The sequence below is a fragment of the Pseudophryne corroboree genome, chromosome 2, assembly GCF_028390025.1.
Source record: "Pseudophryne corroboree isolate aPseCor3 chromosome 2, aPseCor3.hap2, whole genome shotgun sequence".
In the NCBI taxonomy this organism is placed as follows: Eukaryota; Metazoa; Chordata; class Amphibia; order Anura; family Myobatrachidae; genus Pseudophryne; species Pseudophryne corroboree.
In genome coordinates this window covers 158,760,362-158,788,066 of record NC_086445.1, presented here as the reverse complement: position 1 = coordinate 158,788,066, position 27,705 = coordinate 158,760,362, and the positions used below count along the sequence as shown (strand labels likewise).

The 27,705-nt window shown below is 46.7% G+C and overlaps 1 protein-coding gene across 3 annotated transcripts in view; it reads right to left on the bottom strand.

Moving 5' to 3' along the window:
• Nucleotides 1-27,705, bottom strand: part of COG6 (component of oligomeric golgi complex 6) — a 288,942-nt gene that overhangs the window by 246,547 nt on the left and 14,690 nt on the right. For all 3 annotated transcript variants that reach the window (XM_063951903.1, XM_063951904.1, XM_063951905.1), the window contains exon 4: nt 22,343-22,401. In XM_063951903.1, the coding sequence (XP_063807973.1) occupies nt 22,343-22,401 (59 nt within the window). The remainder of the gene's footprint in view (nt 1-22,342; nt 22,402-27,705) is intronic.

Sequence of the window (27,705 nt, the reverse complement as noted above, 5' to 3'; positions counted from 1 at the left end):
GGTCTAAAGGCACCACCGGAGGCACAAAAGGAGGCTGAATATGCAGTACTCCCTTCACAAAAGTCTGTACTTCAGGTAAAGAGGCCAATTCCTTTTGAAAGAAAATGGATAAGGCCGAAATCTGAACTTTAATGGAGCCTAATTTTAGGCCCGAATTCACTCCAGTTTGTAGGAAGTGAAGAAAACGGCCTAGATGGAATTCTTCCGTAGGAGCATTCCTGGCCTCACACCAAGAAACATATTTTCGCCATATTCGGTGATAATGTTTAGAAGTCACGTCCTTCCTAGCCTTTATTAGCGTAGGAATGACCTCATTCGGAATACCTTTTTCCGCTAGGATCCGGCGTCCAACTGCCATGCCGTCAAACGCAGCTGCAGTAAGTCTTGGAACAGACAGGGACCTTGTTGTAACAGGTCCTGCCTTAGAGGAAGAGGCCACGGATCTTCTGTGAGCATTTCTTGCAGATCCGTATACCAGGTCCTTCGTGGCCAATCTAGAACAATGAGAATTGTTCTCACTCATCTTTTTCTCATCATCCTCAACACCTCTGGTATGAGAGGAAGAGGAGTAAACACATATACCGACTGGAACACCCACGGTGTCACTAGGGCGTCCACAGCTACCGCCTGAGGGTCTTTTGACCTGGCGCAATACCTTTGTAGCTTTTTGTTGAGACGGGATGCCATCATGTCTATTTGGGGTAGTCCCCACCGACTTGCAATGTGCGCGAAGACTTCCTGATGAAGTCCCCACTCTCCCGGATGCAGATCGTGTCTGCTGAGGAAGTCTGCTTCCCAGTTGTCCACTCCCGGAATGAACACTGCTGACAGAGCGCTTACATGATTCTCCGCATAGCGAAGAATTCTGGTGGCTTCCGCCATTGCCACTCTGCTCCTTGTGCCGCCTTGGCGGTTTACATGAGCTACTGCGGTGATGTTGTCTGACTGGATCAGAACTGGTCGATTGCGAAGTAAGATCTCCGCTTGACGTAGGGCGTTGTCTTCACATCAACATCCTGGAACTAAGGGCCATATACAAGTCACTTGACTTGACCAAAGTCCTTGGAAATTTCTTCCCTGTGTGACTGCTCCCCAACATCGGAGGCTTGCGTCCGTGGTCACCAGGATCCAGTCCTGAATGCCGAAACCTGCGGCCTTCCAGGAGGTGAGCACTGTGCAGCCACCACAGGAGAGATATCCTGGCTCTGGGAGACAGGGTGATCCTTTGATGCATTTGTAAATGAGACCCGGACCATTTGTCCAGTAGATCCAATTGAAAAGTCCTCGCATGGAACCTGCCGAAAGGGATGGCCTCGTATGATGCCACCATCTTCCCCAGGACACGAGTGCAGTAAAGCACTGAAACCTTTTTTGTCTTTAATAGGTTCCTGACCAGAGCTATGAGCTCCTGAGCCTTTTCCATCGGAAGAAAAACCTTTTTCTGTTCTGTGTCCAGAATCAGGCCCAAAAAGGTCAGACGCGTTGTAGGAACCAGCTGGGACTTCGGAATATTGAGAATCCAGCCGTGCTTTTGCAACGTCCTCACTGACAGTGACATGCTGTCCAGTAACTTCTCTCGATATCTCGCCTTTATGAGGAGATCGTCCAAGTATGGGATAATTGTGACACCCTGCTTGCGCAGGAGCACCATAATTTCCGCCATTACCTTGGTGAAAATTCTCGGGGCCGTGGAAAGCCCAAACGGCAACGTCTGAAATTGGTAATGACAGTCCTGTACCGCAAATCTCAGGAACGCCTGGTGAGGAAGAAAAATCGGAACATGAAGGTAAGCATCCTTTATGTCCAGGGAAACCATCCAATCCCCCCCCCCCCCCTCCAGGCTGGCGATGACCGCTCTGAGCGATTCCATCTTGAACTTGAACTTTTTCAAGTACCGGTTCAGGGATTTCAGATTCAAAATGGGTCTGCCCGAACGGTCCGGTTTCGGAACCACAAACAGGGTTGAGTAATACCCCTTTCCTTGCTGGAGAAGAGGAACCTTGACTATCACCTGTTGCAGGTACAATTTTTGAATTGCAGTTAACACTAACTCCCTTTCTGACGGAGAAGCTGGCAGAGCCGATTTGAAAAACCGGCGAGGAGGCATCTCTTCGATTTCCAGCCTGTATCCCTGAGAAACAATCTCTATAGCCCAGGGATCCACCTGTGAGTGAACCCAGACTTGGCTGAAAAGTCGAAGACGTGCCCCCACTTGAGCTGACTCTCCCAGGGAAGCCCCAGCGTCATGCGGTGGATTTTGCAGACGTAGGGGAGGACTTCTGCTCCTGGGAACTAGCTGTGTGCAGCTTTTTTCCCTTGCCTCTACAACTGGCAAGAAATGACGATCCCCGTACCTTCTTGCTTTTATTTGAACGAAAGGACTGCATTTGATAATGAGGTGCCTTCTTAGTATGTTGCGGGGGAACATAAGGTAAGAAATTCGATTTACCGCCCGTAGCAGTAGAGACAAGGTCCGAGAGGCCTTCTCCAAACAACTCCTCCCCCTTGTAAGGCAACGACTCCATATGCCGCTTTGAGTCGGCATCCCCCGTCCACTGTCGGGCCCACAAGAGTCGCCTAGCAGAAACAGACACAGCATTTATTCTGGAGCTTAGTAAACAAATGTCTCTTTGAGCATCCCGCATATATAAAGCTGCATCTTTGACATGCTCCAGGGTCATTAGAATGGTATCCTTCTCTAGGGTGTCAATCTCCGTAGATAAGGAATCTGTCCATGCTGGACAGCACTACAAACCCAGGCCGATGCCATAGCCGGCCTAACAATAGTACCGGAATGTCTGTAAATGTACTTCATGGTAACCTCCTGCTTACGATCAGCAGGATCCTTGAGGGTAGCTGTATCCTGGGAAGGCAGTGCCACCTTCTTGGACAAGCGTGTCAGCGCCTTGTCTACTTTAGGCGAAGATTCCCATCGTATCCTGTCCTTTTGTGGAAAGGGATACGCCATAAGAATCCTTTTGGGAACTTGTAGTCTCCTATCTGGAGATTCCCAAGCCTTTTCGCACAATTCGCTTAGCTCAAATGAGGACGGAAAAGCGACCTCAGGCTTTTTCCCTTTATACATGTGTACCCTCGTGTCAGGGACAGGGGGTTCTTCAGTGATATGCAAAACCTCTTTATTGGCAATAATCATGTAACGAATACCTTTTGCCACCTTTGGCTGTAATTTTGCATCCTCATAGTCGACACTAGAATCTGAGTCCGTGTCGGTATCTGTGTCAGTAATCTGGGAGATAGTGCGTTTTTGAGACCCAGAAGGTCCCGGTGTCACTGGGGCAGGCATGGTCTGACTACCTGACTGCTCCCTAGCCTCAGCCTTGTCTAACCTCTTATGCAATAAATTTACATTTGCATTCAAGACATTCCACATATCCACCCAGTCCGGTGTCGGCGTTGCCGACGGCGACCTGACAACCATGCACTCCCCCTCCTCCTTAGGTGAGCCTTAATCGTCAAACATGTCGACACACGCGTACCGACACACTCCACACACACAGGGAATCTCTTATCTGAAGACAGGTTCCCCCTGAGGCCCTTTGGAGAGACAGAGAGAGAGTATGCCAGCACACACCCCAGCGCTATATGTCCCTGGAGAAAAACACAGTATGTTTACCCAGTAGCGCTGCTGTAATGTATAATCGCCAAATATGTGCCCCCCTCTACTTTAAAACCCTCTTTCACCGTGTGTCAAGCAGGGGAGAGTCCGGGGAGCTTCCTCTCAGCGGTGCTGTGGAGAGAAAATGGCGCTGGTGAGTGCTGAGGGAGAAGCCCCGCCCCCTCGGCGGCGGGTTTCTGTCCCGCTCAAACTTAATAAAATATGGCGGGGGCTCTTTTATATACATGTACAGTGCCCACCTGTACATGTATATAGCCATTTGCCATAGGAGAGGTATTCTATTGCTGCCCAGGGCGCCCCTCCTGCGCCCTGCACCCTTATAGTGACCGGAGTGTGTGAGGTGTATGGGAGCAATGACGCACAGCTGCAGTGCTGTGCATTACCTCAGTGAAGCACCCGAAGGCTTCTGCCGCCTCAGTAGTCTTCTTTCTTCGTTTCTCCCGGCTCTGTGAGGAGAACGGCGGCGCGGCTCTGGGATGAACGCCCAGGACGAACCTGTGTTCCACTCCCTCTGGAGCTAATGGGGCCCAGTAGCCGAGAAGCAGAGCCTATCATTTAAGTAGGTCTGCTCCTCTCTCCTCAGTCCCTCGATGCAGGGAGTCTGTTGCCAGCAGAGCTCCCTGAAAATAAGAAAAAAACCTAACAAAATGCTTTCTTAGCAGGAAACTCAGGAGAGCTCCCTGCAGTGCACCCATCTTCCTCTGGGCACCGTCTAAAACTGAGGTCTGGAGGAGGGGCATAGAGGGAGGAGCCAGTGCACACCCAGAGTCTAAAGTCTTTCTTAAAGTGCCCATGTCTCCTGCAGAGCCTGTCTATTCTCCATGGTCCTTACGGAGTCCCAGCATCCTCTAGGACGTTAGAGAAAACAACTGTTTGTAGGCACATTATACGAGAGGTGATTTACGCAAACTATACATTCATGTGCGCTATGAAGCATGGCTGTTGCAAATAAACATGAGAGGAAGCAATGGACTCAAGCATATACTTTTAGAGAGATAAATACATTTAATAAATGTCACAAACTAGGATTATTGCACTGAGCAGTCAAAATGAAGTATGGAGGAAACAGATGTGATCTAGTAGCACTCATTTATTATGGAAAAACATTGCAGACTACACACTAACATAAAACCTAGCATAAGGCATAATGACCAATCAGAAATTTGCTTTCAATAGTCTGCAGTAGGGAAGCCAATCCCGGGCCATTTTTTAAATCTCGGGATCGGGATTGAAAAATGGCCAATCCCGGGATACCCGGAATTGTATTTTAACTATGCGGCCGCCCCCACCCATTTGGGTGGTTAGCGGTATTTCCGCGTTATGCCTTTATCAGCTGCCTTTGGAGGGTTGGCTGAGACCCGGTCACAAACTTTGTTGGTTGGTTGGAATCCGGACATGAGACCGATCGTGATCTCATGACCGCCTTGTTTACTACGCTATTGCGCACAGTATAATGCTATAGGCTGACGGGCGGTCATGGGTTTAGTAGTATGTCACATGGAAGTAAGCATTATGTGACGAAACGGACCAATTGAATTAATGAGTCATATTCTTGTGTTTACTAATGCGGCGAAACTCCGATCGGGATCGTTTATGAGTTAAGCTAAATATAAACCTTTCTGTGACACTATCCAACCAGTTTTTAATGATTTTAATATACACTTTGCCTCTTCTTTGTTTCTAATCCATTATAGTAAAAAAAGTATCTCTTATTAAGTTGACTGTTCTATTAGCAGACAACCAATACGATGTGGACATGGTTATTCATATCTTATATAAAGGGGATCAGGGCAGATAATGTCCACCTTTGACAAAGCTGCCAGGAGCAGCGAAATGCACCACTAAAAGACCTGTGTGCCCTATGCTCCATCTGGCAGAAGTGTGGTGAATTACATTGGACAATAAACATCTGGCAATCCTACAAACTATATTAAGCGGAAATGTGGACCTAGGATACCGCTACTATTGCATGGAGTCCTGCTGCTATTAAGGAACCATCGCTACGGAATCCAATTTTGAAACACAAAGGGGCATATGCAATTGCGGTCGAATTCCCGGAAATTTAGAAAAATTGGACTTTTTCACCAAAAAAAAAAAAATTCGACAATGCAATACAGTACTTTTCGTCAAAAAAACGGCCATTCCAAATTCGACTTTTTGAAATTCGACATTTGTCAAATTCGACATTTCTGCAATGGTACAAATGCGGCATTTCGACAAAAGTATATTCAATTGAAGATTGTAAATTCGACAACAGTGCTTTTAGACAGTAAATTCGTCATTTTCAATCCGCCACACTTTGCTGGCGGAATCTAATAAAAAAAATTAAAAACATGTTTCTTTCTGTGTGTTTTTTTTGGTAATAGCATATCTATTTATATTAGAAGGGATTAGGTACTTGGTTTGTCTATTTAGGAGGCACAAGTATTATTTATATATTTTTAAAAATATATATATGTATATATATATATATATATGTATGTATATATATATATATATATATATATATATATATATATATATATATTGTGAACGGTAAATGAGGTATTAAAAGCGACCACTGGTGCTAGATGATTAAAATAAGGCCAGATACTTATAAGTATAAAAAATAGGTACATAAATTTATTAGATAGCACTAAAACAAAACGGAGTAAAAGATTCTAAGCAAAAAACAAGGGAGTAACATGTAGTCAGCAGGGTAAAACATGTACATAGCAAGTTATTTTGCATAAAAAAACGACATGGGATATATACTATAAAAAAGAGAGTGGGGGAATTCTACACATAAAATAACTTTCTTAGTGTATAAAAAACCTTCCCTTAAAAAGTAAAAAAACATACAGAGTAGGAGTAAAAAATATCTTAACTTTTGGTAAGTGAGGTATGATCAAGGCAGCACCCAACGCGTTTCGTCCTGTCTGGACTTCATCAAGGGGTGATCTAATGCTAGAGACAGATCCTATATATATACTGGGCTATACAGGAAGTGATAGACACATCACTTCCTGTAGTTAATTAGGTAAAGTGTTTGTAACCTAACAAAATGATTTTCAAACATAGTATTTACTGGTGTATGGATAGGAGTATCCCTCTCAAGCCACGCACTGACCAATCACGAAACCACGCTGTTAAATAAAGGCCTGTCTTTCGCACCTACTAAGGGAATGAATAAGTTTGACATATTCATAGACTTGAACAAATTCATATGTAAAATCACCTTGAAACGTCATTTTCTCAAGAAAAGTGATGCGGTGATACAAAATGATGAACAATCCAAATCTGGCCTCAAACCCACTTCAAAGTTTTATCCCCTAGAATCTAAGGGACACAATGTGGGCTTATTCTACGAACTAGTCAAAAAGGATCTCTGTGACGGTAATATTCCAATAATTAAGGAGAGGAATCTCACTAATAGGGAGACTGAAGCCATGAAACAACTACAGGAGAATAAGAATATAGTCATAAAAGCGACTGACAAAGGGGGGGGGGGTTGGTCATTATGGATAGGGAAGCCTATACCATAGAAGCAAATCGATTACTAGGAGCTCGATCCTCGTACATCTCACTGTCAAATGACCCTAAGGAAACCTTTGTGGAGGAACTAAGAGTTTTGCTTTTAAAGGGTTTTAGACGTGAAATTATTACGAAGGATGAATACCAGTATCTTTTAAATTCCAACCCCACCACCCCCATTTTTTACTTTCTCCCCAAAGTACACAAATCGTTGGTCAATCCCCCAGGTAGACCCATAGTGGCAGGGATTAATTCCCTGACCTCACACCTCTCGGAGTATGTAGACATCTTTTTGAGAAAATATGTGGTAGAATTACCAGCATACTTGAAGGATACCACAGCTGTCCTGAACCTAATGGAAACCTTTCACTGGAAGGACACATACAGATGGGCTACAATAAATGTACAGTCCTTATACACCTGCATAGAGCACGAGAAGGGGATCAAAGCCTGCAATGAATTCCTCAGCAGAGATAATCTCATCACGGAGGAACACAGACATTTTATATGTGATCTTATGAATTTTATATTGAAACACAATTATTTTAGATTTTTAGATGGGTTTTACCTCCATATTTGTGGTACAGCGATGGGCACTATCTTTGCACCCAGCTTCGCTAATATTTTTATGGGACAGTGGGAGAACAGGTATATTTTTTCAAATAACCCGTACCTAAGTAACATCATCTTTTACAAACGCTATATTGATGACATTTTAATTATATGGGAAGGAGATCAACCTAGTTTTAAAGAATTTTTAACCCATATTTCGGAAAATGACATGAACCTTAGTTTTACGGCTAAGGAGGACAGCGAGAGGATGGAGTTCTTAGACTTAGTGTTGACACACTTAGACCAAGAAATCATTACAAGTAACTTCATCAAGAATGTGGACATGAATAGCTACGTACACTATAGGCGCAATCACCGACAACAGTGGAAGGACAATATTCCCTTTTCCCAGTTCAACAGGATAGCACGTAACTGTAAAACCAGTGAGGACAGAGATACCCAACTTGAAGTCTACACAGAAAGATTCAAGGACAAGGGATACCCGACACAACTATTGGAAGGAGCAACAACCAGAACAAAAGGGATAGAAAGACGTGATCTACTAAAATATAAGTCCAAGGAAAACAAAGAAGACACAGTTAAATTCATTACCACTTTCAACAGACACGAGAAACTGATCCAACAAACCCTTAAAAAACATTGGCACATTTTACTGATGGACCCCGTCTTGAAAGACTACCTCACCAAGGAACCTAAACTGGTATACAGAAAATCTAAAAACCTAAAGGATCTGCTTGCACCTAGTATGCTAAGGAACCCGGATCCGAGAAACGTCATGCCAAAATGTGTGGGCAGTTTTAAATGTGGCAAATGCAATATCTGCAAATTTCTCCATCACAATAGGAAATCCTTTTCTAACTCCAACACCAACAAGGAATACCGGATCAAACAGTTCATTAACTGTAATACAGCTCCTATTCATCTAGCCCTATGGAGTCGACGCATGCGCATCCGGCCGCCAAGGACTCCGGAGCATGCACATCCGGCCGTCAAGGACACCGGATATGGGGCGGATATGACGTCACGGACGCCCCGGACAGGAAATTTGTGGCTCCGTGACTCTCCCCTGGTTTTAAGAACTTTCTGCAGAGAATTTTTACTTCATAATCACAGGATGGGATACTCCTATCCATACACCAGTAAATACTATGTTTGAAAATCATTTTGTTAGGTTACAAACACTTTACCTAATTAACTACAGGAAGTGATGTGTCTATCACTTCCTGTATAGCCCAGTATATATATATATAGGATCTGTCTCTAGCATTAGATCACCCCTTGATGAAGTCCAGACAGGACGAAACGCGTTGGGTGCTGCCTTGATCATACCTCACTTACCAAAAGTTAAGATATTTTTTACTCCTACTCTGTATGTTTTTTTACTTTTTAAGGGAAGGTTTTTTATACACTAAGAAAGTTATTTTATGTGTAGAATTCCCCCCCTCTCTTTTTTATAGTATATATCCCATGTCTTTTTTTATGCAAAATAACTTGCTGTGTACATGTTTTACCCTGCTGACTACATGTTACCCCCTTGTTTTTTGCTTAGAATCTTTTACTCCGTTTTGTTTTAGTGCTATCTAATAAATTTATGTACCTATTTTTTATACTTATAAGTATCTGGCCTTATTTTAATCATCTAGCACCAGTGGTCGCTTTTAATACCTCATTTACCGTTCACAATACTTTCTCCATAGGTACTTATACCAGTACCTTATTACATTTGAGGTAAATAGCTGACGCCCTGTGAATTTACAGGGAGTGCTGTACACAGACAGATACTATAGCATCTTTTAAATTAAAATTTTTCCACGTATTAGTGTCAATAATTTTGAATACTGCATCTGTGGCGCTGTTTGCTCTATTGGTACACACATATATATATATATATATATATATATATATATTTTTTTTTTTAATGGAATGGTGTAAAAATCAACAACAAAAATGCGTGGGGTCCCCCCTCCTAAGCATAACCAGCCTCGGGCTCTTTGAGCCGGTCCTGGTTGCCAAAATACGGGGGGAAAATGACAGGGGATCCCCCGTATTTTAATAACCAGCACCGGGCTCGGCGCCTGGTCCTGGTGCAAAAAATACGGGGGACAAAAAGAGTAGGGATCCCCGGTATTTTTTGTACCAGCGCCGGGCTCCACTAGCTGGACAGATAATGCCACAGCCGGGGGTAACTTTTATACAGCGCCCTGCTGCCGTGGCATTAAATACCCAACTAGTCACCCCTGGCCGGGGTACCCTGGAGGAGTGGGGACCCCTTCAATCAAGGGGTCCACCCCCCCAGCCACCCAAGGGCCAGGGTTGAAGCCCGAGGCTGTCCCCCCTATCCAAGGGCTGCGGATGGGGGGCTGATAGCCTTGTTGAAAATGTAAGAATATTGTTTTTTGCAGAAGAACTACAAGTCCCAGCAAGCCTCCCCCGCAAGCCGGTACTTGGAGAATCACAAGTACCAGCATGCAAGGGGGAAACGGGCCCGCTGGTACCTGTAGTTCTACTGCAAAAAAAATACCCAAATAAAAACAGGACACAGACACCGTGAAAGTATAACTTTATTACATACATGCTGACACACATACTTACCTATGTTGACACGCCGACTCTGGCCTCGTCTCCAATGTCGACGTCCGGGGTACCTGAAAATAAAATTATACTCACCTGATCCAATGTCCAGTTCTTTAATTATAATCCACGTACTTGGCAAAAAAACAAACCGCATACCCGAACCAGACGGACTGAAAGGGGTCCCGTGTTTACACATGGGACCCCTTTCCCCGAATGCAGAGACCCCCATGACTCCCGTCACAGAAAGGTCCCTTCAGCCAATCAGGAAGCGCCACTTCGTGGCACTCTCCTGATTGGCTTTGCGCGTCTGAGCTGGCAGACAGCGCATCGCACAGCTCCCTCCATTAGTTTCAATGGTGGGAACTTTGCGGTCAGCGGTGGGGTTACCCGCGGTCAGCCGCTGACCGCGGGTGACCTTACCGCTGACCGCAAAGTTCCCACCATTGAAAATAATGGAGGGAGCTGTGCGATGCGCTGTCTGACAGCTCAGACGCGCATACAGCCAATCAGGAGAGTGCCACGACGTGGCGCTACCTGATTGGCTGAAGAGACTCTCTGTGACAGGAGTCACGGGGGGGTCTCTGCATTCGGGGAAAGGGGTCCCATGTGTAAACATGGGACCCCTTTCAGTCCGTGTGGAGTGGGTATGCGTTTTTTTTGTTTTGCCAAGTACGTGGATTACAAATATCACAGGACACTGGATTTAGGCGAGTATAATTTTATTTTCAGGTACCCCGGACTTCGACAGACGGAGACGTGGCCAGAGTCGGCGTGTCAACATAGGTAAGTATGTATGTGTCGGCATGTGTGAAATAAAGTTGTATTTTCACGGTGTCTGTGTTCTGTTTTTATTTGGGTATTTTTTTTGCAGTAGAACTACAGGTACCAGCGAGCCCGTTTCCCCCCCGCTTGCTGGTACTTGTGGTTCTCCAAGTAACGGCTTGCAGGGGAGGCTTGCTGGGACTTGTAGTTCTTCTGCAAAAAACAATATTCTTACATTTTACTCAAGGCTATCAGCCCCCCATCCGCAGCCCTTGGATGAGGGGGGGGGGCAGCCTCGGGCTTCACCCCTGGCCCTTGGGTGGCTGGGGGGGGACCCCTTGATTGAAGGGGTCCCCACTCCTCCAGGGTACCCCGGCTAGGGGTGACTAGTTGGATATTTAATGCCACGGCCGCAGGGCGTTGTATAAATGTGACCCCCGGCTGTGGCATTATCTGTCCAGCTAATGGAGCCCGGCGCTGGTACAAAAAATACGTGGGATCCCTACTCTTTTTGTCCCCCGTATTTCTCTATCGTCCTAGTGGATGCTGGGGTTCCTGAAAGGACCATGGGGAATAGCGGCTCCGCAGGAGACAGGGCACAAAAAGTAAAGCTTTAGGATCAGGTGGTGTGCACTGGCTCCTCCCCCTATGACCCTCCTCCAAGCCTCAGTTAGATTTTTGTGCCCGGCCGAGAAGGGTGCAATCTAGGTGGCTCTCCTAAAGAGCTGCTTAGAAAAGTTTAGCTTAGGTTTTTTATTTTACAGTGAGTCCTGCTGGCAACAGGATCACTGCAACGAGGGACTTAGGGGAGAAGAAGTGAACTCACCTGCGTGCAGGATGGATTGGCTTCTTGGCTACTGGACATTAGCTCCAGAGGGACGATCACAGGTACAGCCTGGATGGTCACCGGAGCCTCGCCGCCGGCCCCCTTGCAGATGCTGAAACGAGAAGAGGTCCAGAATCGGCGGCAGAAGACTCCTCAGTCTTCTTAAGGTAGCGCACAGCACTGCAGCTGTGCGCCATTTTCCTCTCAGCACACTTCACACGGCAGTCACTGAGGGTGCAGGGCGCTGGGAGGGGGGCGCCCTGGGAGGCAAATGAAAACCTTTTTTGGCTAAAAATACCTCACATATAGCCTCCGGGGGCTATATGGAGATATTTAACCCCTGACAGAATCCGTTAAGAGCGGGAGACGAGGCCGCCGAAAAAGGGGCGGGGCCTATCTCCTCAGCACACAGCGCCATTTTCCCTCACAGAAAGGCTGGAGGGAAGGCTCCCAGGCTCTCCCCTGCACTGCACTACAGAAACAGGGTTAAAACAGAGAGGGGGGGCACTAATTTGGCGTTAGAATTATATAAAAAAGATGCTATAAGGGAAAACACTTATATAAGGTTGTCCCTATATAATTATAGCGTTTTTGGTGTGTGCTGGCAAACTCTCCCTCTGTCTCTCCAAAGGGCTAGTAGGTCCTGTCCTCTATCAGAGCATTCCCTGTGTGTGTGCTGTGTGTCGGTACGTGTGTGTCGACATGTATGAGGACGATGTTGGTGAGGAGGCAGAGCAATTGCCTGTAATGGTGATGTCACTCTCTAGGGAGTCGACACCGGAATGGATGGCTTATTTAGGGAATTACGTGATAATGTCAACACGCGCCAAGGTCGGTTGACGACATGAGACGGCCGACAAACAATTAGTACCGGTCCAGACGTCTCAAAAACACCGTCAGGGGTTTTAAAAAACGTATTCCTTATTAGGGCCACACGTTAAGGGCAATGAAGGAGGTGTTACATATTTCTGATACTACAAGTACCACAAAAGAGGGTATTATGTGGGATGTGAAAAAACTACCGTAGTTTTTCCTGAATCAGATAAATTAAATGAAGTGTGTGATGATGCGTGGGTTCCCCCCGATAGAAAATATGGGCGGTATACCCTTTCCCGCCAGAAGTTAGGGCGCGTTGGGAAACACCCCTTAGGGTGGATAAGGCGCTCACACGCTTATCAGAACAAGTGGCGGTACCGTCTATAGATAGGGCCGTCCTCAAGGAGCCAGCTGACAGGAGGCTGGAAAAATATCATAAAAAGTATATACACACATACTGGTGTTATACTGCGACCAGCGATCGCCTCAGCCTGGATGTGCAGAGCTGGGGTGGCTTGGTCGGATTCCCTGACTAAAAATATTGATACCCTTGACAGGGACAGTATTTTATTGACTATAGAGCATTTAAAGGATGTATTTCTATATATGCGAGATGCACAGAGGGATATTTGCACTCTGGCATCAAGAGTAAGTGCGATGTCCATATCTGCCAGAAGATGTTTATGGACACGACAGTGGTCAGGTGATGCAGATTCCAAACGGCACAAAGGTGTATTGCCGTATAAAGGAAGAGGAGTTATTTGGGGTCGGTCCATCGGACCTGGTGGCCACGGCAACTGCTGGAAAATCCACCGTTTTTACCCTAAGTCACATCTCTGCAGAAAAAGACACCGTTTTTTCAGCTTCAGTCCTTTCGTCCCTATAAGAGTCATATCTGCCCAGGGATAGAGGAAAGGGAAGAAGACTGCAGCAGGCAGCCCATTCCCAGGAACAGAAGCGTTCCAACCCTTCTGACAAGCTCTCAGCATGACGCTGAGACCGTACAGGACCCCTGGATCCTACAAGTAGTATCCCAGGGGTACAGTTTGGAATGTCGAGACGTTTCCCCTGCGCAGGCTCCTGAAGGCTGCTTTACCAAGGTCTCCCTTCGACAAGGAGGCAGTATGGGAAAAAATTCACGAGCTGTATTCCCAGCAGGTGATAATTAAATTACCCCTCCTACAACAAGAAAAGGGGTATTATTCCACACTATATTGTGGTACTGAAGCCAGAAGGCTAGGTGAGACCTATTCTAAATCTAAAAAAATTTGAACACTTACAAAGGTTCAAATCAAGATGGAGTCACTCAGAGCAGTGATAACGAACCGGGAAGAAGGGGACTATCTGGTGTCCCGAGACATCAGGGATGCTTACCTCCATGTCCCAAATTTGCCCTTATCACTAAGGGTACCTCAGGTTCGTGGTACAGAACTGTCACTATCAGTTTCAGACGCTGCCGTTTGGATTGTCTACGGCACCCCGGGTCTTTACCAAGGTAATGGCCGAAATGATGGTTCTTCTTCGAAGAAAAGGCGTCTTAATTATCCCTTACTTGGACGATCTCCTGATAAGGGCAAAGTCCAGGGAACAGTTGGAGGTCGGAGTAGCACTATCTCGGATACTGTTACAACAGCAGGGGTGGATTCTAAAGATTCCAAAATCGCAGCTGATCCCGACAACAAGTCTCCTGTGCTTAGGGATGATTCTGGACACAGTCCAGAAAAAGGTGTTTCTCCCGGAAGAGAAAGCCAGGGAGTTATCCGAGCTAGTCAGGAACCTCCTAAAATCAGTGCATCATTGCACAAGGGCCATGGTAAAAAAATGGTGACTTCCTTCGAAGCAATTCCAGTCGGCAGATTTCATGTAAGAACTTTTCAGTGGGATCTGCTGGACAAATGGTCCGGATCGCATCTTCAGATGCATCAGCGGATAACCCTATATCCAAGGACAAGGGTGTCTCTCCTGTGGTGGTTACAGAGTGCTCATCTTCTAGAGGGCCGCAGATTCGGCATTCAGTTTTGGATGTTGGTGACCACGGAGGCCAGCCCGAGAGGCTGGGGAGCAGTCACACAAGGAAAAACTTTCCAGGGAGTGTGATCAAGTCTGGAGATTTTTCTCCACATAAATATAGCTAAGGGTAAATTTATAATGCTCTAAGCTTAGCAAGACCTCTGCTTCAAGGTCAGCCGGTATTGATCCAGTGGGATAAAACATCACGGCAGTCGCCCACGTAAATAGACAGGGCGGCACAAGAAGCAGGAGGGCAGTGGCAAAAACTGCAAGGACTTTTCGCTGGGCGGAAAATCATGTGATAGCACTGTCAGCAGTGTTTCATTCCGGGAATGGAAACTGGGAAGCAGACTTCCTCAGTAGGCACGACCTCCACCCGGCAGAGTGGGAACTTCATGGGGAAGTTTTCCACATAATTGTAAACCGTTGGGAATTACCAAAGGTGGACATGATGGCGTCCCGTCTGAACAAAAAACGGGACAGGTATTGCGCCAGGTTAAGAGACCATCAGGCAATAGCTGTGGACGTTCTGGTAACACCGTGGGTGTACCAGTCGGTGTATGTGTTCCATCCTCTGCTTTTCATACCTAAGGTACTGAGAATTATAAGACGTAGAGGAGTAAGAACTATACTCATGGCTCCGGATTGGCCAAGAAGGACTTGGTACCCGGAACTTCAAGAGATGCTCACAGAGGACTTATGGCCTCTGCCGCTAAGAAGGGACTTGTTTCAGCAAGTACCATGTCTGTTCCAAGACTTACCGCAGCTGCGTTTGACGGCATGGCGGTGGAACGCCGGATCCTAAGGGAAAAGGCATTCAGGAAGAGGTCATTCCTACCCTGGTCAAAGCCAGAAAGGAGGTGACCGCACAACATTATCACCACATGTGGCGAAAATATGTTGCGTGGTGTGAGGCCTGGAAGGCCCCACGAAGAAATTTCAACTCGGTCGATTCCTGCATTTCTTGCAAACAGGAGTATCTATGAGCCTCAAATTGGGGTCCATTAAGGTTCAAATTTCGGCCCTGTCGATTTTTCTTCCAGAAAGAAGTGGCTTCAGTTCCTGAAGTCCAGAAGTTTGTCAAGGGAGTATTGCATATACAACCCCCTTTTGTGCCTCCAGTGGCACTGTGGAATCTCAACGTAGTTCTGGGATTCCTCAAAACACATTGGTTTAAAACCAGTCAAATCTGTGGATTTGAAGCATCTCACATGAAAAGTGAACATGCTCTTGGACCTGGCCTGGACCAGGCGAGTGTCAAATTGGTGGGTTTTTTTTCTCAAAAAAGCCCATATCTGTTTGTCCATTCGGACAGGGCAGAGCTGCGGACTCGTCCCCAGTTCTCTCCCTAAGGTGGTGTCAGTGTTTCACCTGAACCAGCTTATTGTGGTGTCTTGCGCCTACTAGGGACTTGAAGGACTCCAAGTTGCTAGATGTGGTCAGGGCCCTGAAAATATAGGTTCCAGGATGGCTGGAGTCAGGAAAACTGACTTGCTGTTATCCTGTATGCACCCAACAAACTGGGTGCTCTTGTTTTTAAGCAGACTTTTGCTAGTTGGATGTGTAATACAATTCAGCTTGCACATTCTGTGGCAGGCCTGCCACAGCCAAAATATGTAAATGCCCATTCCACAAGGAAGGTGGGCTCATCTTGGGCGGCTGCCCGAGGGGTCTCGGCTTTACAACTTTGCCGAGCGGTTATTTAGTCAGGGGCAAACACGTTTGTAAAATCCTACAAATTTAATACCCTGGCTAAGGAGGACCTGGAGTTCTCTCATTCGGTGCTGCAGAGTCATCCGCACTCTCCCGCCCGTTTGGGAGCTTTGGTATAATCCCCATGGTCCTTTCAGGAACCCCAGCATCCACTAGGACGATAGAGAAAATAAGAATTTACTTACCGATAATTCTATTTCTCGGAGTCCGTAGTGGATGCTGGGCGCCCATCCCAAGTGCGGATTATCTGCATTACTTGTACATAGTTACAAAAATCGGGTTATTATTGTTGTGAGCCATCTTTTCAGAGGCTCCGCTGTTATCATACTGTTAACTGGGTTCAGATCACAGGTTGTACAGTGTGATTGGTGTGGCTGGTATGAGTCTTACCCGGGATTCATAAATCCTTCCTTATTGTGTACGCTCGTCCGGGCACAGTACCTAACCGAGGCTTGGAGGAGGGTCATAGGGGGAGGAGCCAGTGCACACCACCTGATCCTAAAGCTTTACTTTTTGTGCCCTGTCTCCTGCGGAGCCGCTGTTCCCCATGGTCCTTTCAGGAACCCCAGCATCCACTACGGACTCCGAGAAATAGAATTATCGGTAAGTAAATTCTTATTTTTTTGCACCAGGACCAGGCGCAGAGCCCGGTGCTGGTTGTTAAAATACGGGGGATCCCCTGTCATTTTTTTTCCCGTATTTTGGCAACCAGGACCGGCTCAAAGAGCCCGAGGCTGGTTATGCTTAGGAGGGGATCCCACGCAAAAAAAATTCGGGTTTTTTACATTTTTAAAAATCTAATCAAAATCCGTCAAATCGACCGTTTTTCGACAGCGGGACTGTCGAATCCGTTTTTTATTGAATATGTCGAATTCCGGCACCCACCTGCCGGAATTCGACGGTCGAATTGTGTCGAATTAAAAAACGGGCGAAAAATTGCCGCAATTCGCCCGGAATTACATATACCCCAAAGCCGGTAATTTGCTAAAAACTGGATGCCTACATATCTACCTGCCTATTATTATGAACTGTTCACCATATTAAAGGGACACGGTCATACAATTTACAGCTGATACTAATACTGAATTGAACTTTTTATATATTCCCAAGCTTGCTGCTATTTTTTATTAATTGTTTTACAACTTACAATATATTAAATTGTGTCTTAATTGTGCAAACTACCAGCACTGTTTACTTTCCTATATGTATCACTTTGTCTAGGGAGACTGACTATCTCCCACCATACAGCTGCTGGAAATAACACCCCATTCTAGCGCCCGATATTATATACTTGGTATATATTCTTTGCATCTAGACATTGTCTTATTGTGCACTGTGGTTGGGATACTGTGATACCAGCCAAAAGGTATCCATAATGGTATGTTAAGTTACACAACAGGTGCAGCAACATCATACATATGGTGACTAATCCCGGGATCAGCGGGATCCTGGGATTTAGGGCCAAAAATGGCCGGGATTCAATCCCTGGATTGGAAGCTCCAATCCCGGGGATTGAGGGATCAGCGTTGAGTGTTTACAGGATGCTCAGACACTGCCCGGCTTTCTCCTTCCGGCTACCCAGCGCAGCGTGAGAGGTCAAGTTGCACCGTCAGCTGCTGCAGGGAGCCGCCAAGAGAGATGAGAGGTTGTTCCCCACCCGCCTGCCCCTGGAGTATGGTGAGTTATATGTGCGGGGCGGGGTGGGGCGAGGGGGCGGCCACATAGCTAAAAGCCAATCTCGGGTATCCCGGGAATCCCGGGATTGGCTATTTTTCAATCCCGATACCTGGGATTGAAAAAATGGCCCGGGATTGGCTTCCCTAACCATACATAACGCACAATAGATCAATTCCTGAAATCCCTCCCACTGGGGCAATGTGTGAGACTTCCTAAGAAGTAATAGACAATGTGCTATAGTTCAGGCCAACAGACCAATTCTAGAAAAAAATTGTATGTATGTAAAATGATTCATTATGCACATATTGCCAACATTTGTGAAGTGTAGTGCAACTCGTACAAACAATACAAGACTGATACCCATGGGAAGAAGCCCCTACAATCCAAGAAAAGATGAAGAGCTGAATGGAAAAGTCAGGAAGAGTGTAATTGTAAAATTTGTCAATTTAAAGATACAAGCGATCCGAACAGGATCCCGGCATTCGGGATCCTGACACTGCTCTGAAAACCGATGCGGGAATCCCGACATGGATTGCGATGCCGGCACCAAGATTCCAAAGGAAGTTCTGCTGGGACTGCTAACAGGTAACCTGCGGATTGGAGATTGGCTGCCTGGGGGGGATGGGGGGGGGGGGGGTGTTTAGTGTTAGGCTGCGGGGAGGGAGGGTTATGTTTAGGGTACAGGGAAAGGGGGTAGGGGATAGGCACCACCAGGGAGGGTCAGGCTGTGGGGGAAGCTGGAGATGGGATGGTTAGGGAGGTTGCATTCCTGATACAAAATCAGGGATGTAACCTCCCTAACCACCCATTCCCAGATACAAAATCTTAGAGATTTGACTGCAGTCTCCACATGGAACCATGTCTCTTGCAGAGTGACTGCGACTACAACAACACTAATCACAGAGACATTGGGGGGAATTCAATTAGGTGTGAGTCTGCAGAAGGCTGACTCGCCTAGTTAAACTTGCACACTTCGCCTTCATGTGCGCACCCGAGATTCACACAATTCAATTACAAATGTCAATTTCGCACTACTCGCAGCAAGGTTGTGCGAATTTTGTCCAAAGGGCAAACTTGGAAAACAACATAATAAACAGTCGTATTTACACTACACGAGTTTTACGTGAATTTGGCTAGTAGGACCAAACTCACACCTAACTGAATTTCCTATGGGAAGAATGCTTCAGTGCACACCAACATTTGTTTCAAACGCCGACTGCACCATAAATACTACAAGCAGCACTCAGACCCGGCAAGAACTCGAAACAAATGTCAGTGTGCACAGACAGTAAGCTTCCCATCAAGGTCAGTGTGCACAGACAGTAAGCTTCCCATCAAGGTCAGTGTGCAGACAGTAAGCTTCCCATCAAGGTCAGTGTGCACAGACAGTAAGCTTCCCATCAAGGTCAGTGTGCACAGACAGTAGGCTTCCCATCAAGGTCAGTGTGCACAGACAGTAGGCTTCCCATCAAGGTCAGTGTGCACAGACAGTAAGCTTCCCATCAAGGTCAGTGTGCACAGACAGTAAGCTTCCCATCAAGGTCAGTGTGCACAGGCAGTAAGCTTCCCATCAAGGTCAGTGTGCACAGACAGTAAGCTTCCCATCAAGGTCAGTGTGCACAGACAGTAAGCTTCCCATCAAGGTCAGTGTGCACAGACAGTAAGCTTCCCATCAAGGTCAGTGTGCACAGACAGTAAGCTTCTCATCAAGGTCAGTGTGCACAGGCAGTAAGCTTCCCATCAAGGTCAGTGTGCACAGACAGTAAGCTTCTCATCAAGGTCAGTGTGCACAGACAGTAAGCTTCCCATCAAGGTCAGTGTGCACTAACAGTAAGCTTCTCATCAAGGTCAGTGTGCACAGACAGTAAGCTTCCCATCAAGGTCAGTGTGCACAGACAGTAAGCTTCCCATCAAGGTCAGTGTGCACAGACAGTAAGCTTCCCATCAAGGTCAGTGTGCGCAGACAGTAAGCTTCCCATCAAGGTCAGTGTGCACAGACAGCAAGCTTCCCATCAAGGTCAGTGTGCACAGACAGAGAGCTTCTCATCAAGGTCAGTGTGCACAGACAGTAAGCTTCCCATGAAGGTCAGTGTGCACAGACAGCAGGCTTCCCATCAAGGTCAGTGTGCACAGACAGTAAGCTTCCCATCAAGGTCAGTGTGCACAGACAGTAAGCTTCCCATCAAGGTCAGTGTGCGCAGACAGTTAGCTTCCCATCAAGGTCAGTGTGCACAGACAGTAAGCTTCCCATCAAGGTCAGTGTGCACAGACAGTAAGCTTCCCATCAAGGTCAGTGTGCACAGACAGTAGGCTTCCCATCAAGGTCAGTGTGCACAGACAGTAAGCTTCCCATCAAGGTCAGTGTGCACAGACAGTAAGCTTCCCATGAAGGTCAGTGTGCACAGACAGTAGGCTTCCCATCAAGGTCAGTGTGCACAGACAGTAAGCTTCCCATCAAGGTCAGTGTGCACTGACAGTAGGCTTCCCATCAAGGTCAGTGTGCAGAGACAGTAAGCTTCCCATCAAGGTCAGTGTGCACAAACAGTAAGCTTCCCATCAAGGTCAGTGTGCACAGACAGTAAGCTTCCCATCAAGGTCAGTGTGCACAGACAGTAAGCTTCCCATCAAGGTCAGTGTGCACAGACAGTAAGCTTCTCATCAAGGTCAGTGTGCGCAGGCAGTAAGCTTCCCATCTAGGTCAGTGTGCACAGACAGTAGGCTTCCCATCAAGGTCAGTGTGCACAGACAGTAAGCTTCCCATCAAGGTCAGTGTGCACAGACAGTAGGCTTCCCATCAAGGTCAGTGTGCACAGACAGTAAGCTTCCCATCAAGGTCAGTGTGCACAGACAGTAAGCTTCCCATCAAGGTCAGTGTGCACAGACAGTAAGCTTCTCATCAAGGTCAGTGTGCGCAGACAGTAAGCTTCCCATCAAGGTCAGTGTGCACAGACAGCAAGCTTCCCATCAAGGTCAGTGTGCACAGACAGCAAGCTTCTCATCAAGGTCAGTGTGCACAGATGGCAAGTTTTCCATTAAGAGTAGTAATGTCTATGGGGGGGAAATTCAATTAGGTATGAGTATGGTCCTGCAAGCCGAATTTACTGCATGCACTCTCTAAGGGGGCCCCCCCGGCTGGAGCAACACACTGCTGCACAGCAGCTGTCAGACACTCAGGGTTATATTTACTAAAGTGGGGGTTTATAGAATTGGAGATGTTACCCATAGCAATCAATCAGATTCTACTTATTTATCTAGCACCTTCTAGAAGATAATAGCTAGAATCTGGTTGCTATAGGCAACTTCTCTACGTCTACAACTCGCACTTTAGTAAATATACAAAATATAAAGATCAGCTGATTGTTGCAACTGCTGGCCTCTCACTGCAGCACAGTGATGGTGTCACCTCTGTTGTTGCAGTCACAGTGTCACCAGCCACATCCCTGGGCACCCGCTAACACCTGTGAGGGAAGATCAGACAACTCCCATTGGTGACCACTGTCATTTGCTGCAGTGAGTGACAGCACCCATGTCACTGCTGTAGTATAGGCAGCTGAGTCCCGGGCAGTGCTGGCAAGAGGGGAGGCCAAGAGGACTGGGTGTGGGCCCCCTGAAGGCTCCATCCGGCCATGTCAATTCATGAATCCTGGGGACGACAGCAGAACATTGCCTTCCTTTACAAGACCCAGGAACAAAGGATGGACATAGCACTGCACAGCCCATACAGCAAAGCACTGCAGTGACATCCAGCTGCTTTTTATGGCCTGGAGAAGTCAGAGTTACAGCTTAATGGACATGACATCACACAAGGCCCAGGAGGCGCTACCTACTCCGCATCAGCAATCATGTCACGTGACCACTCTTTTTCAGTGTTTACAGCCATCTGCTTTTAATTACAGCCCACAAGACAAAATACTAGCTGTCGTACAACATCTACACACAGTTAAATGATACAGTTAAAGCAGGTCTGATTTCTGAGGGAGTTTTTAAAATGAACAAAAGAAGCAATTCTGGCCTACGGCAATAAAAACAACCCAAAGATTCTTTATTTCTGCAATTTACAAAGACAATAAAAAAAGGTTCTTAATCTGATCATCTACTGTAGTTTCAGCTGCTCAGTAAAATACAGGGGTATTAATCCTAATATTTTTGCAGCTTTGTCTTGTGTAATTCATGTTCCAGCAGTACAATCACCAGGAGACACTCACATTCACTGACATTTGGCAATATAAGGTCATACATACTTTTCCGCTTGAAGTTTTGTGGTCTTCCCAATCAAATCTTGAGTTTGTTCCTTTGCTGCCTGGGAAAGATTGACAAAATGCATCATGTATAGAATACTATAATGATTGGAATTACTCAATTAATTTCAGTATTACATAAAAAAAATATAATGTAAAACAGAGTATAATTATTTCAATAAATGCATTATATATAAATTCAGGTTGCTTTGGGAATAGAAAAAAACAAATCAGAATTACGTATACATTTATGATGAGCAAAAACATATTACAGCCACCTGCCACATCATCAGGGACTGTGTTATTTACCTCTTTTTAATGAACGCAGCATGAATTATTCATAAAAAATATGAATTCATGTAAATAACTGCAAGACTACTTGCTAACACTGCCTGAAAATAAGATTTTACTTACCGATAAATCTATTTCTCGGAGTCCGTAGTGGATGCTGGGGTTCCTGAAAGGACCATGGGGAATAGCGGCTCCGCAGGAGACAGGGCACAAAAAGTAAAGCTTTTCCGATCAGGTGGTGTGCACTGGCTCCTCCCCCTATGACCCTCCTCCAGACTCCAGTTAGGTACTGTGCCCGGACGAGCGTACACAATAAGGGAGGATTTTGAATCCCGGGTAAGACTCATACCAGCCACACCAATCACACCGTACAACTTGTGATCTAAACCCAGTTAACAGTATGATAACAGCGGAGCCTCTGAAAGATGGCTTCCTTTAACAATAACCCGAATTAGTTAACAATAACTATGTACAACTTATGCAGATAATCCGCACTTGGGATGGGCGCCCAGCATCCACTACGGACTCCGAGAAATAGATTTATCGGTAAGTAAAATCTTATTTTCTCTATCGTCCTAGTGGATGCTGGGGTTCCTGAAAGGACCATGGGGATTATACCAAAGCTCCCAAACGGGCGGGAGAGTGCGGATGACTCTGCAGCACCGAATGAGAGAACTCCAGGTCCTCCTTAGCCAGAGTATCAAATTTGTAAAATTTTACAAACGTGTTCTCCCCTGACCACGTAGCTGCTCGGCAAAGTTGTAATGCCGAGACCCCTCGGGCAGCCGCCCAAGATGAGCCCACCTTCCTTGTGGAGTGGGCCTTTACAGATTTAGGCTGTGGCAAGCCTGCTACAGAATGTGCAAGTTGGATTGTGCTACAGATCCAACGAGCAATCGTCTGCTTAGACGCAGGAGCACCCATCTTGTTGGGTGCATACAATATAAACAACGAGTCAGATTTTCTGACTCCAGCTGTCCTTGCAATATATATTTTTAATGCTCTGACAACGTCCAGTAACTTGGAGTCCTCCAAGTCACTTGTAGCCGCAGGCACTACAATAGGCTGGTTCAGATGAAATGCTGACACCACCTTAGGGAGAAAATGCGGACGAGTCCGCAGTTCTGCCCTGTCCGAATGGAAAATCAGATATGGGCTTTTGTAAGATAAAGCTGCCAATTCTGACACTCTCCTGGCAGAAGCCAGGGCTAGAAGCATGGTCACTTTCCATGTGAGATATTTCAAATCCACCTTTTTTAGTGGTTCAAACCAATGAGATTTTAGGAAGTCCAAAACCACATTTAGATCCCACGGTGCCACTGGAGGCACCACAGGAGGCTGTATATGCAGCACTCCCTTAACAAAGGTCTGGACTTCAGGGACTGAAGCCAATTCTTTTTGAAAGAAAATCGACAGGGCCGAAATTTGAACCTTAATAGATCCCAATTTGAGACCCATTGACAATCCTGATTGCAGGAAATGTAGGAATCGACCCAGTTGAAATTCCTCCGTCGGAGCACTCCGATCTTCGCACCACGCAACATATTTTCGCCAAATTCGGTGATAATGTTGCACGGTTACTTCCTTCCTTGCTTTAATCAAAGTAGGAATGACTTCTTCCGGCATGCCTCTTTCCTTTAGGATCCGGCGTTCAACCGCCATGCCGTCAAACGCAGCCGCGGTAAGTCTTGAAACAGACAGGGACCCTGCTGAAGCAAGTCCCTCCTTAGAGGTAGAGGCCACGGATCTTCCGTGATCATCTCTTGAAGTTCCGGGTACCAAGTCCTCCTTGGCCAATCCGGAACCACTAGTATCGTTCTTACGCCTCTTTGCCGTATAATTCTCAATACTTTTGGTATGAGAGGCAGAGGAGGAAACACATACACCGACTGGTACACCCAAGGCGTTACCAGCGCGTCCACAGCTATTGCCTGCGGATCTCTTGACCTGGCGCAATACCTGTCCAGTTTTTTGTTGAGGCGAGACGCCATCATGTCCACCATTGGTCTTTCCCAACGGGTTACCAGCATGTGGAAGACTTCTGGATGAAGTCCCCACTCTCCCGGGTGAAGATCGTGTCTGCTGAGGAAGTCTGCTTCCCAGTTGTCCACTCCCGGGATGAACACTGCTGACAGTGCTATCACATGATTCTCTGCCCAGCGAAGAATCCTTGCAGCTTCTGCCATTGCCCTCCTGCTTCTTGTGCCGCCCTGTCTGTTCACATGGGCGACTGCCGTGATGTTGTCCGACTGGATCAATACCGGTTTTCCCTGAAGCAGAGGTTCTGCCTGGTTTAGAGCATTGTATATTGCTCTTAGTTCCAGAATGTTTATGTGAAGAGACGTTTCCAGGCTCGTCCATACTCCCTGGAAGTTTCTTCCTTGTGTGACTGCTCCCCAGCCTCTCAGGCTGGCGTCCGTGGTCACCAGGATCCAATCCTGTATGCCGAATCTGCGGCCCTCCAATAGATGAGCACTCTGCAACCACCACAGAAGAGACACCCTTGTCCTTGGAGACAGGGTTATCCGTAGGTGCATCTGAAGATGCGACCCTGACCATTTGTCCAACAGATCCCTTTGGAAAATTCTTGCGTGGAATCTGCCGAATGGAATCGCTTCGTAAGAAGCCACCATTTTTCCCAGGACTCTTGTGCATTGATGTACAGACACCTTTCCTGGTTTTAGGAGGTTCCTGACAAGCTCGGATAACTCCTTGGCTTTTTCCTCCGGGAGAAAAACCTTTTTCTGAACCGTGTCCAGAATCATCCCTAGGAACAGCAGACGAGTTGTCGGCATTAACTGGGATTTTGGAATATTCAGAATCCACCCGTGCTGTTTTAGCACTTCTTGAGACAGTGCTAATCCCATCTCTAGCTGTTCTCTGGACCTCGCCCTTATTAGGAGATCGTCCAAGTATGGGATAATTAATACGCCTTTTCTTCGAAGAAGAATCATCATCTCGGCCATTACCTTTGTAAAGATCCGAGGTGCCGTGGACAATCCGAACGGCAGCGTCTGAAACTGATAGTGACAGTTTTGTACAACGAACCTGAGGTACCCCTGGTGTGAGGGGTAAATTGGAACGTGGAGATACGCATCCTTGATGTCCAAGGATACCATAAAGTCCCCCTCTTCCAGGTTCGCTATCACTGCTCTGAGTGACTCCATTTTGAACTTGAACTTCTTTATGTACAGGTTCAAGGACTTCAGATTTAGAATAGGCCTTACCGAGCCATCCGGCTTCGGTACCACAAAAAGAGTGGAATAATACCCCTTCCCTTGTTGCAGAAGAGGTACCTTGACTATCACCTGCTGAGAGTACAGCTTGTGAATGGCTTCCAACACCGTCTCCCTTTCGGAGGGGGACGTTGGTAAAGCAGACCTCAGGAAACGGCGAGGTGGATCTGTCTCTAATTCCAACCTGTATCCCTGAGATATTATCTGCAGGATCCAGGGATCTACTTGCGAGTGAGCCCACTGCGCGCTGTAATTTTTGAGACGACCGCCCACCGTCCCCGAGTCCGCTTGAGAAGCCCCAGCGTCATGCTGAGGCTTTTGTAGAAGCCGGGGAGGGCTTCTGATCCTGGGAAGGAGCTGCGTGTTGCTGTCTCTTCCCTCGACCTTTGCCTCGTGGCAAATATGAATAGCCCTTTGCTCTCTTATTTTTAAAGGAACGAAAGGGCTGCGGTTGAAAAGTCGGTGCCTTTTTCTGTTGGGGAGTGACTTGAGGTAGAAAGGTGGATTTCCCGGCTGTAGCCGTGGCCACCAAATCTGATAGACCGACTCCAAATAACTCCTCCCCCTTATACGGCAAAACTTCCATATGCCGTTTTGAATCCGCATCGCCTGTCCACTGTCGCGTCCATAAAGCTCTTCTGGCCGAAATGGACATAGCACTTACCCGTGATGCCAGTGTGCATATATCCCTCTGTGCATCACGCATATAAAGAAATGCATCCTTTATTTGTTCTAACGACAGTAAAATATTGTCCCTGTCCAGGGTATCAATATTTTCAATCAGGGATTCTGACCAAACTACCCCCGCACTGCCCATCCAGGCAGTTGCTACAGCTGGTCGTAGTATAACACCTGCATGTGTGTATATACTTTTTTGGATATTTTCCATCCTCCTATCTGATGGATCTTTAAGTGCGGCCGTCTCAGGAGAGGGTAACGCCACTTGTTTAGATAAGCGTGTTAGCGCCTTGTCCACCCTAGGAGGTGTTTCCCAGCGCTCCCTAACCTCTGGCGGGAAAGGGTATAATGCCAATAATTTCTTTGAAATTATCAGCTTTTTATCAGGGGCAACCCACGCTTCATTACACACGTCATTTAGTTCTTCTGATTCAGGAAAAACTATAGGTAGTTTTTTCATACCCCACATAATACCCTGTTTAGTGGTACCTGTAGTATCAGCTAAATGTAACGCCTCCTTCATTGCCAAAATCATATAACGTGTGGCCCTACTGGAAAATACGGTTGATTCGTCACCGTCACCACTGGAGTCATCGCCTGTGTCTGGGTCTGTGTCGACCGACTGAGGCAAAGGGCGTTTCACAGCCCCTGACGGTGTTTGAGTCGCCTGGACAGGCACTAATTGATTGTCCGGCCGTCTCATGTCGTCAAACGACTGCTTTAGCGTGTTGACACTATCCCGTAGTTCCATAAATAAAGGCATCCATTCTGGTGTCGACCCCCTAGGAGGTGACATCCCCATATTTGGCAATTGCTCCGCCTCCACACCAATATCGTCCTCATACATGTCGACACACACGTACCGACACACAGCAGACACACAGGGAATGCTCCTAATGAAGACAGGACCCACTAGCCCTTTGGGGAGACAGAGGGAGAGTTTGCCAGCACACACCAAAAGCGCTATATATATATCAGGGATAGCCTTATAATAAGTGCTCCCCTATAGCTGCTTTGTTATATAAAAATATCGCCATAAATTTGCCCCCCCTCTCTGTTTTACCCTGTTTCTGTAGTGCAGTGCAGGGGAGAGACCTGGGAGCCGTCCTGACCAGCGGAGCTGTGAGAGGAAATGGCGCCGTGTGCTGAGGAGATAGGCCC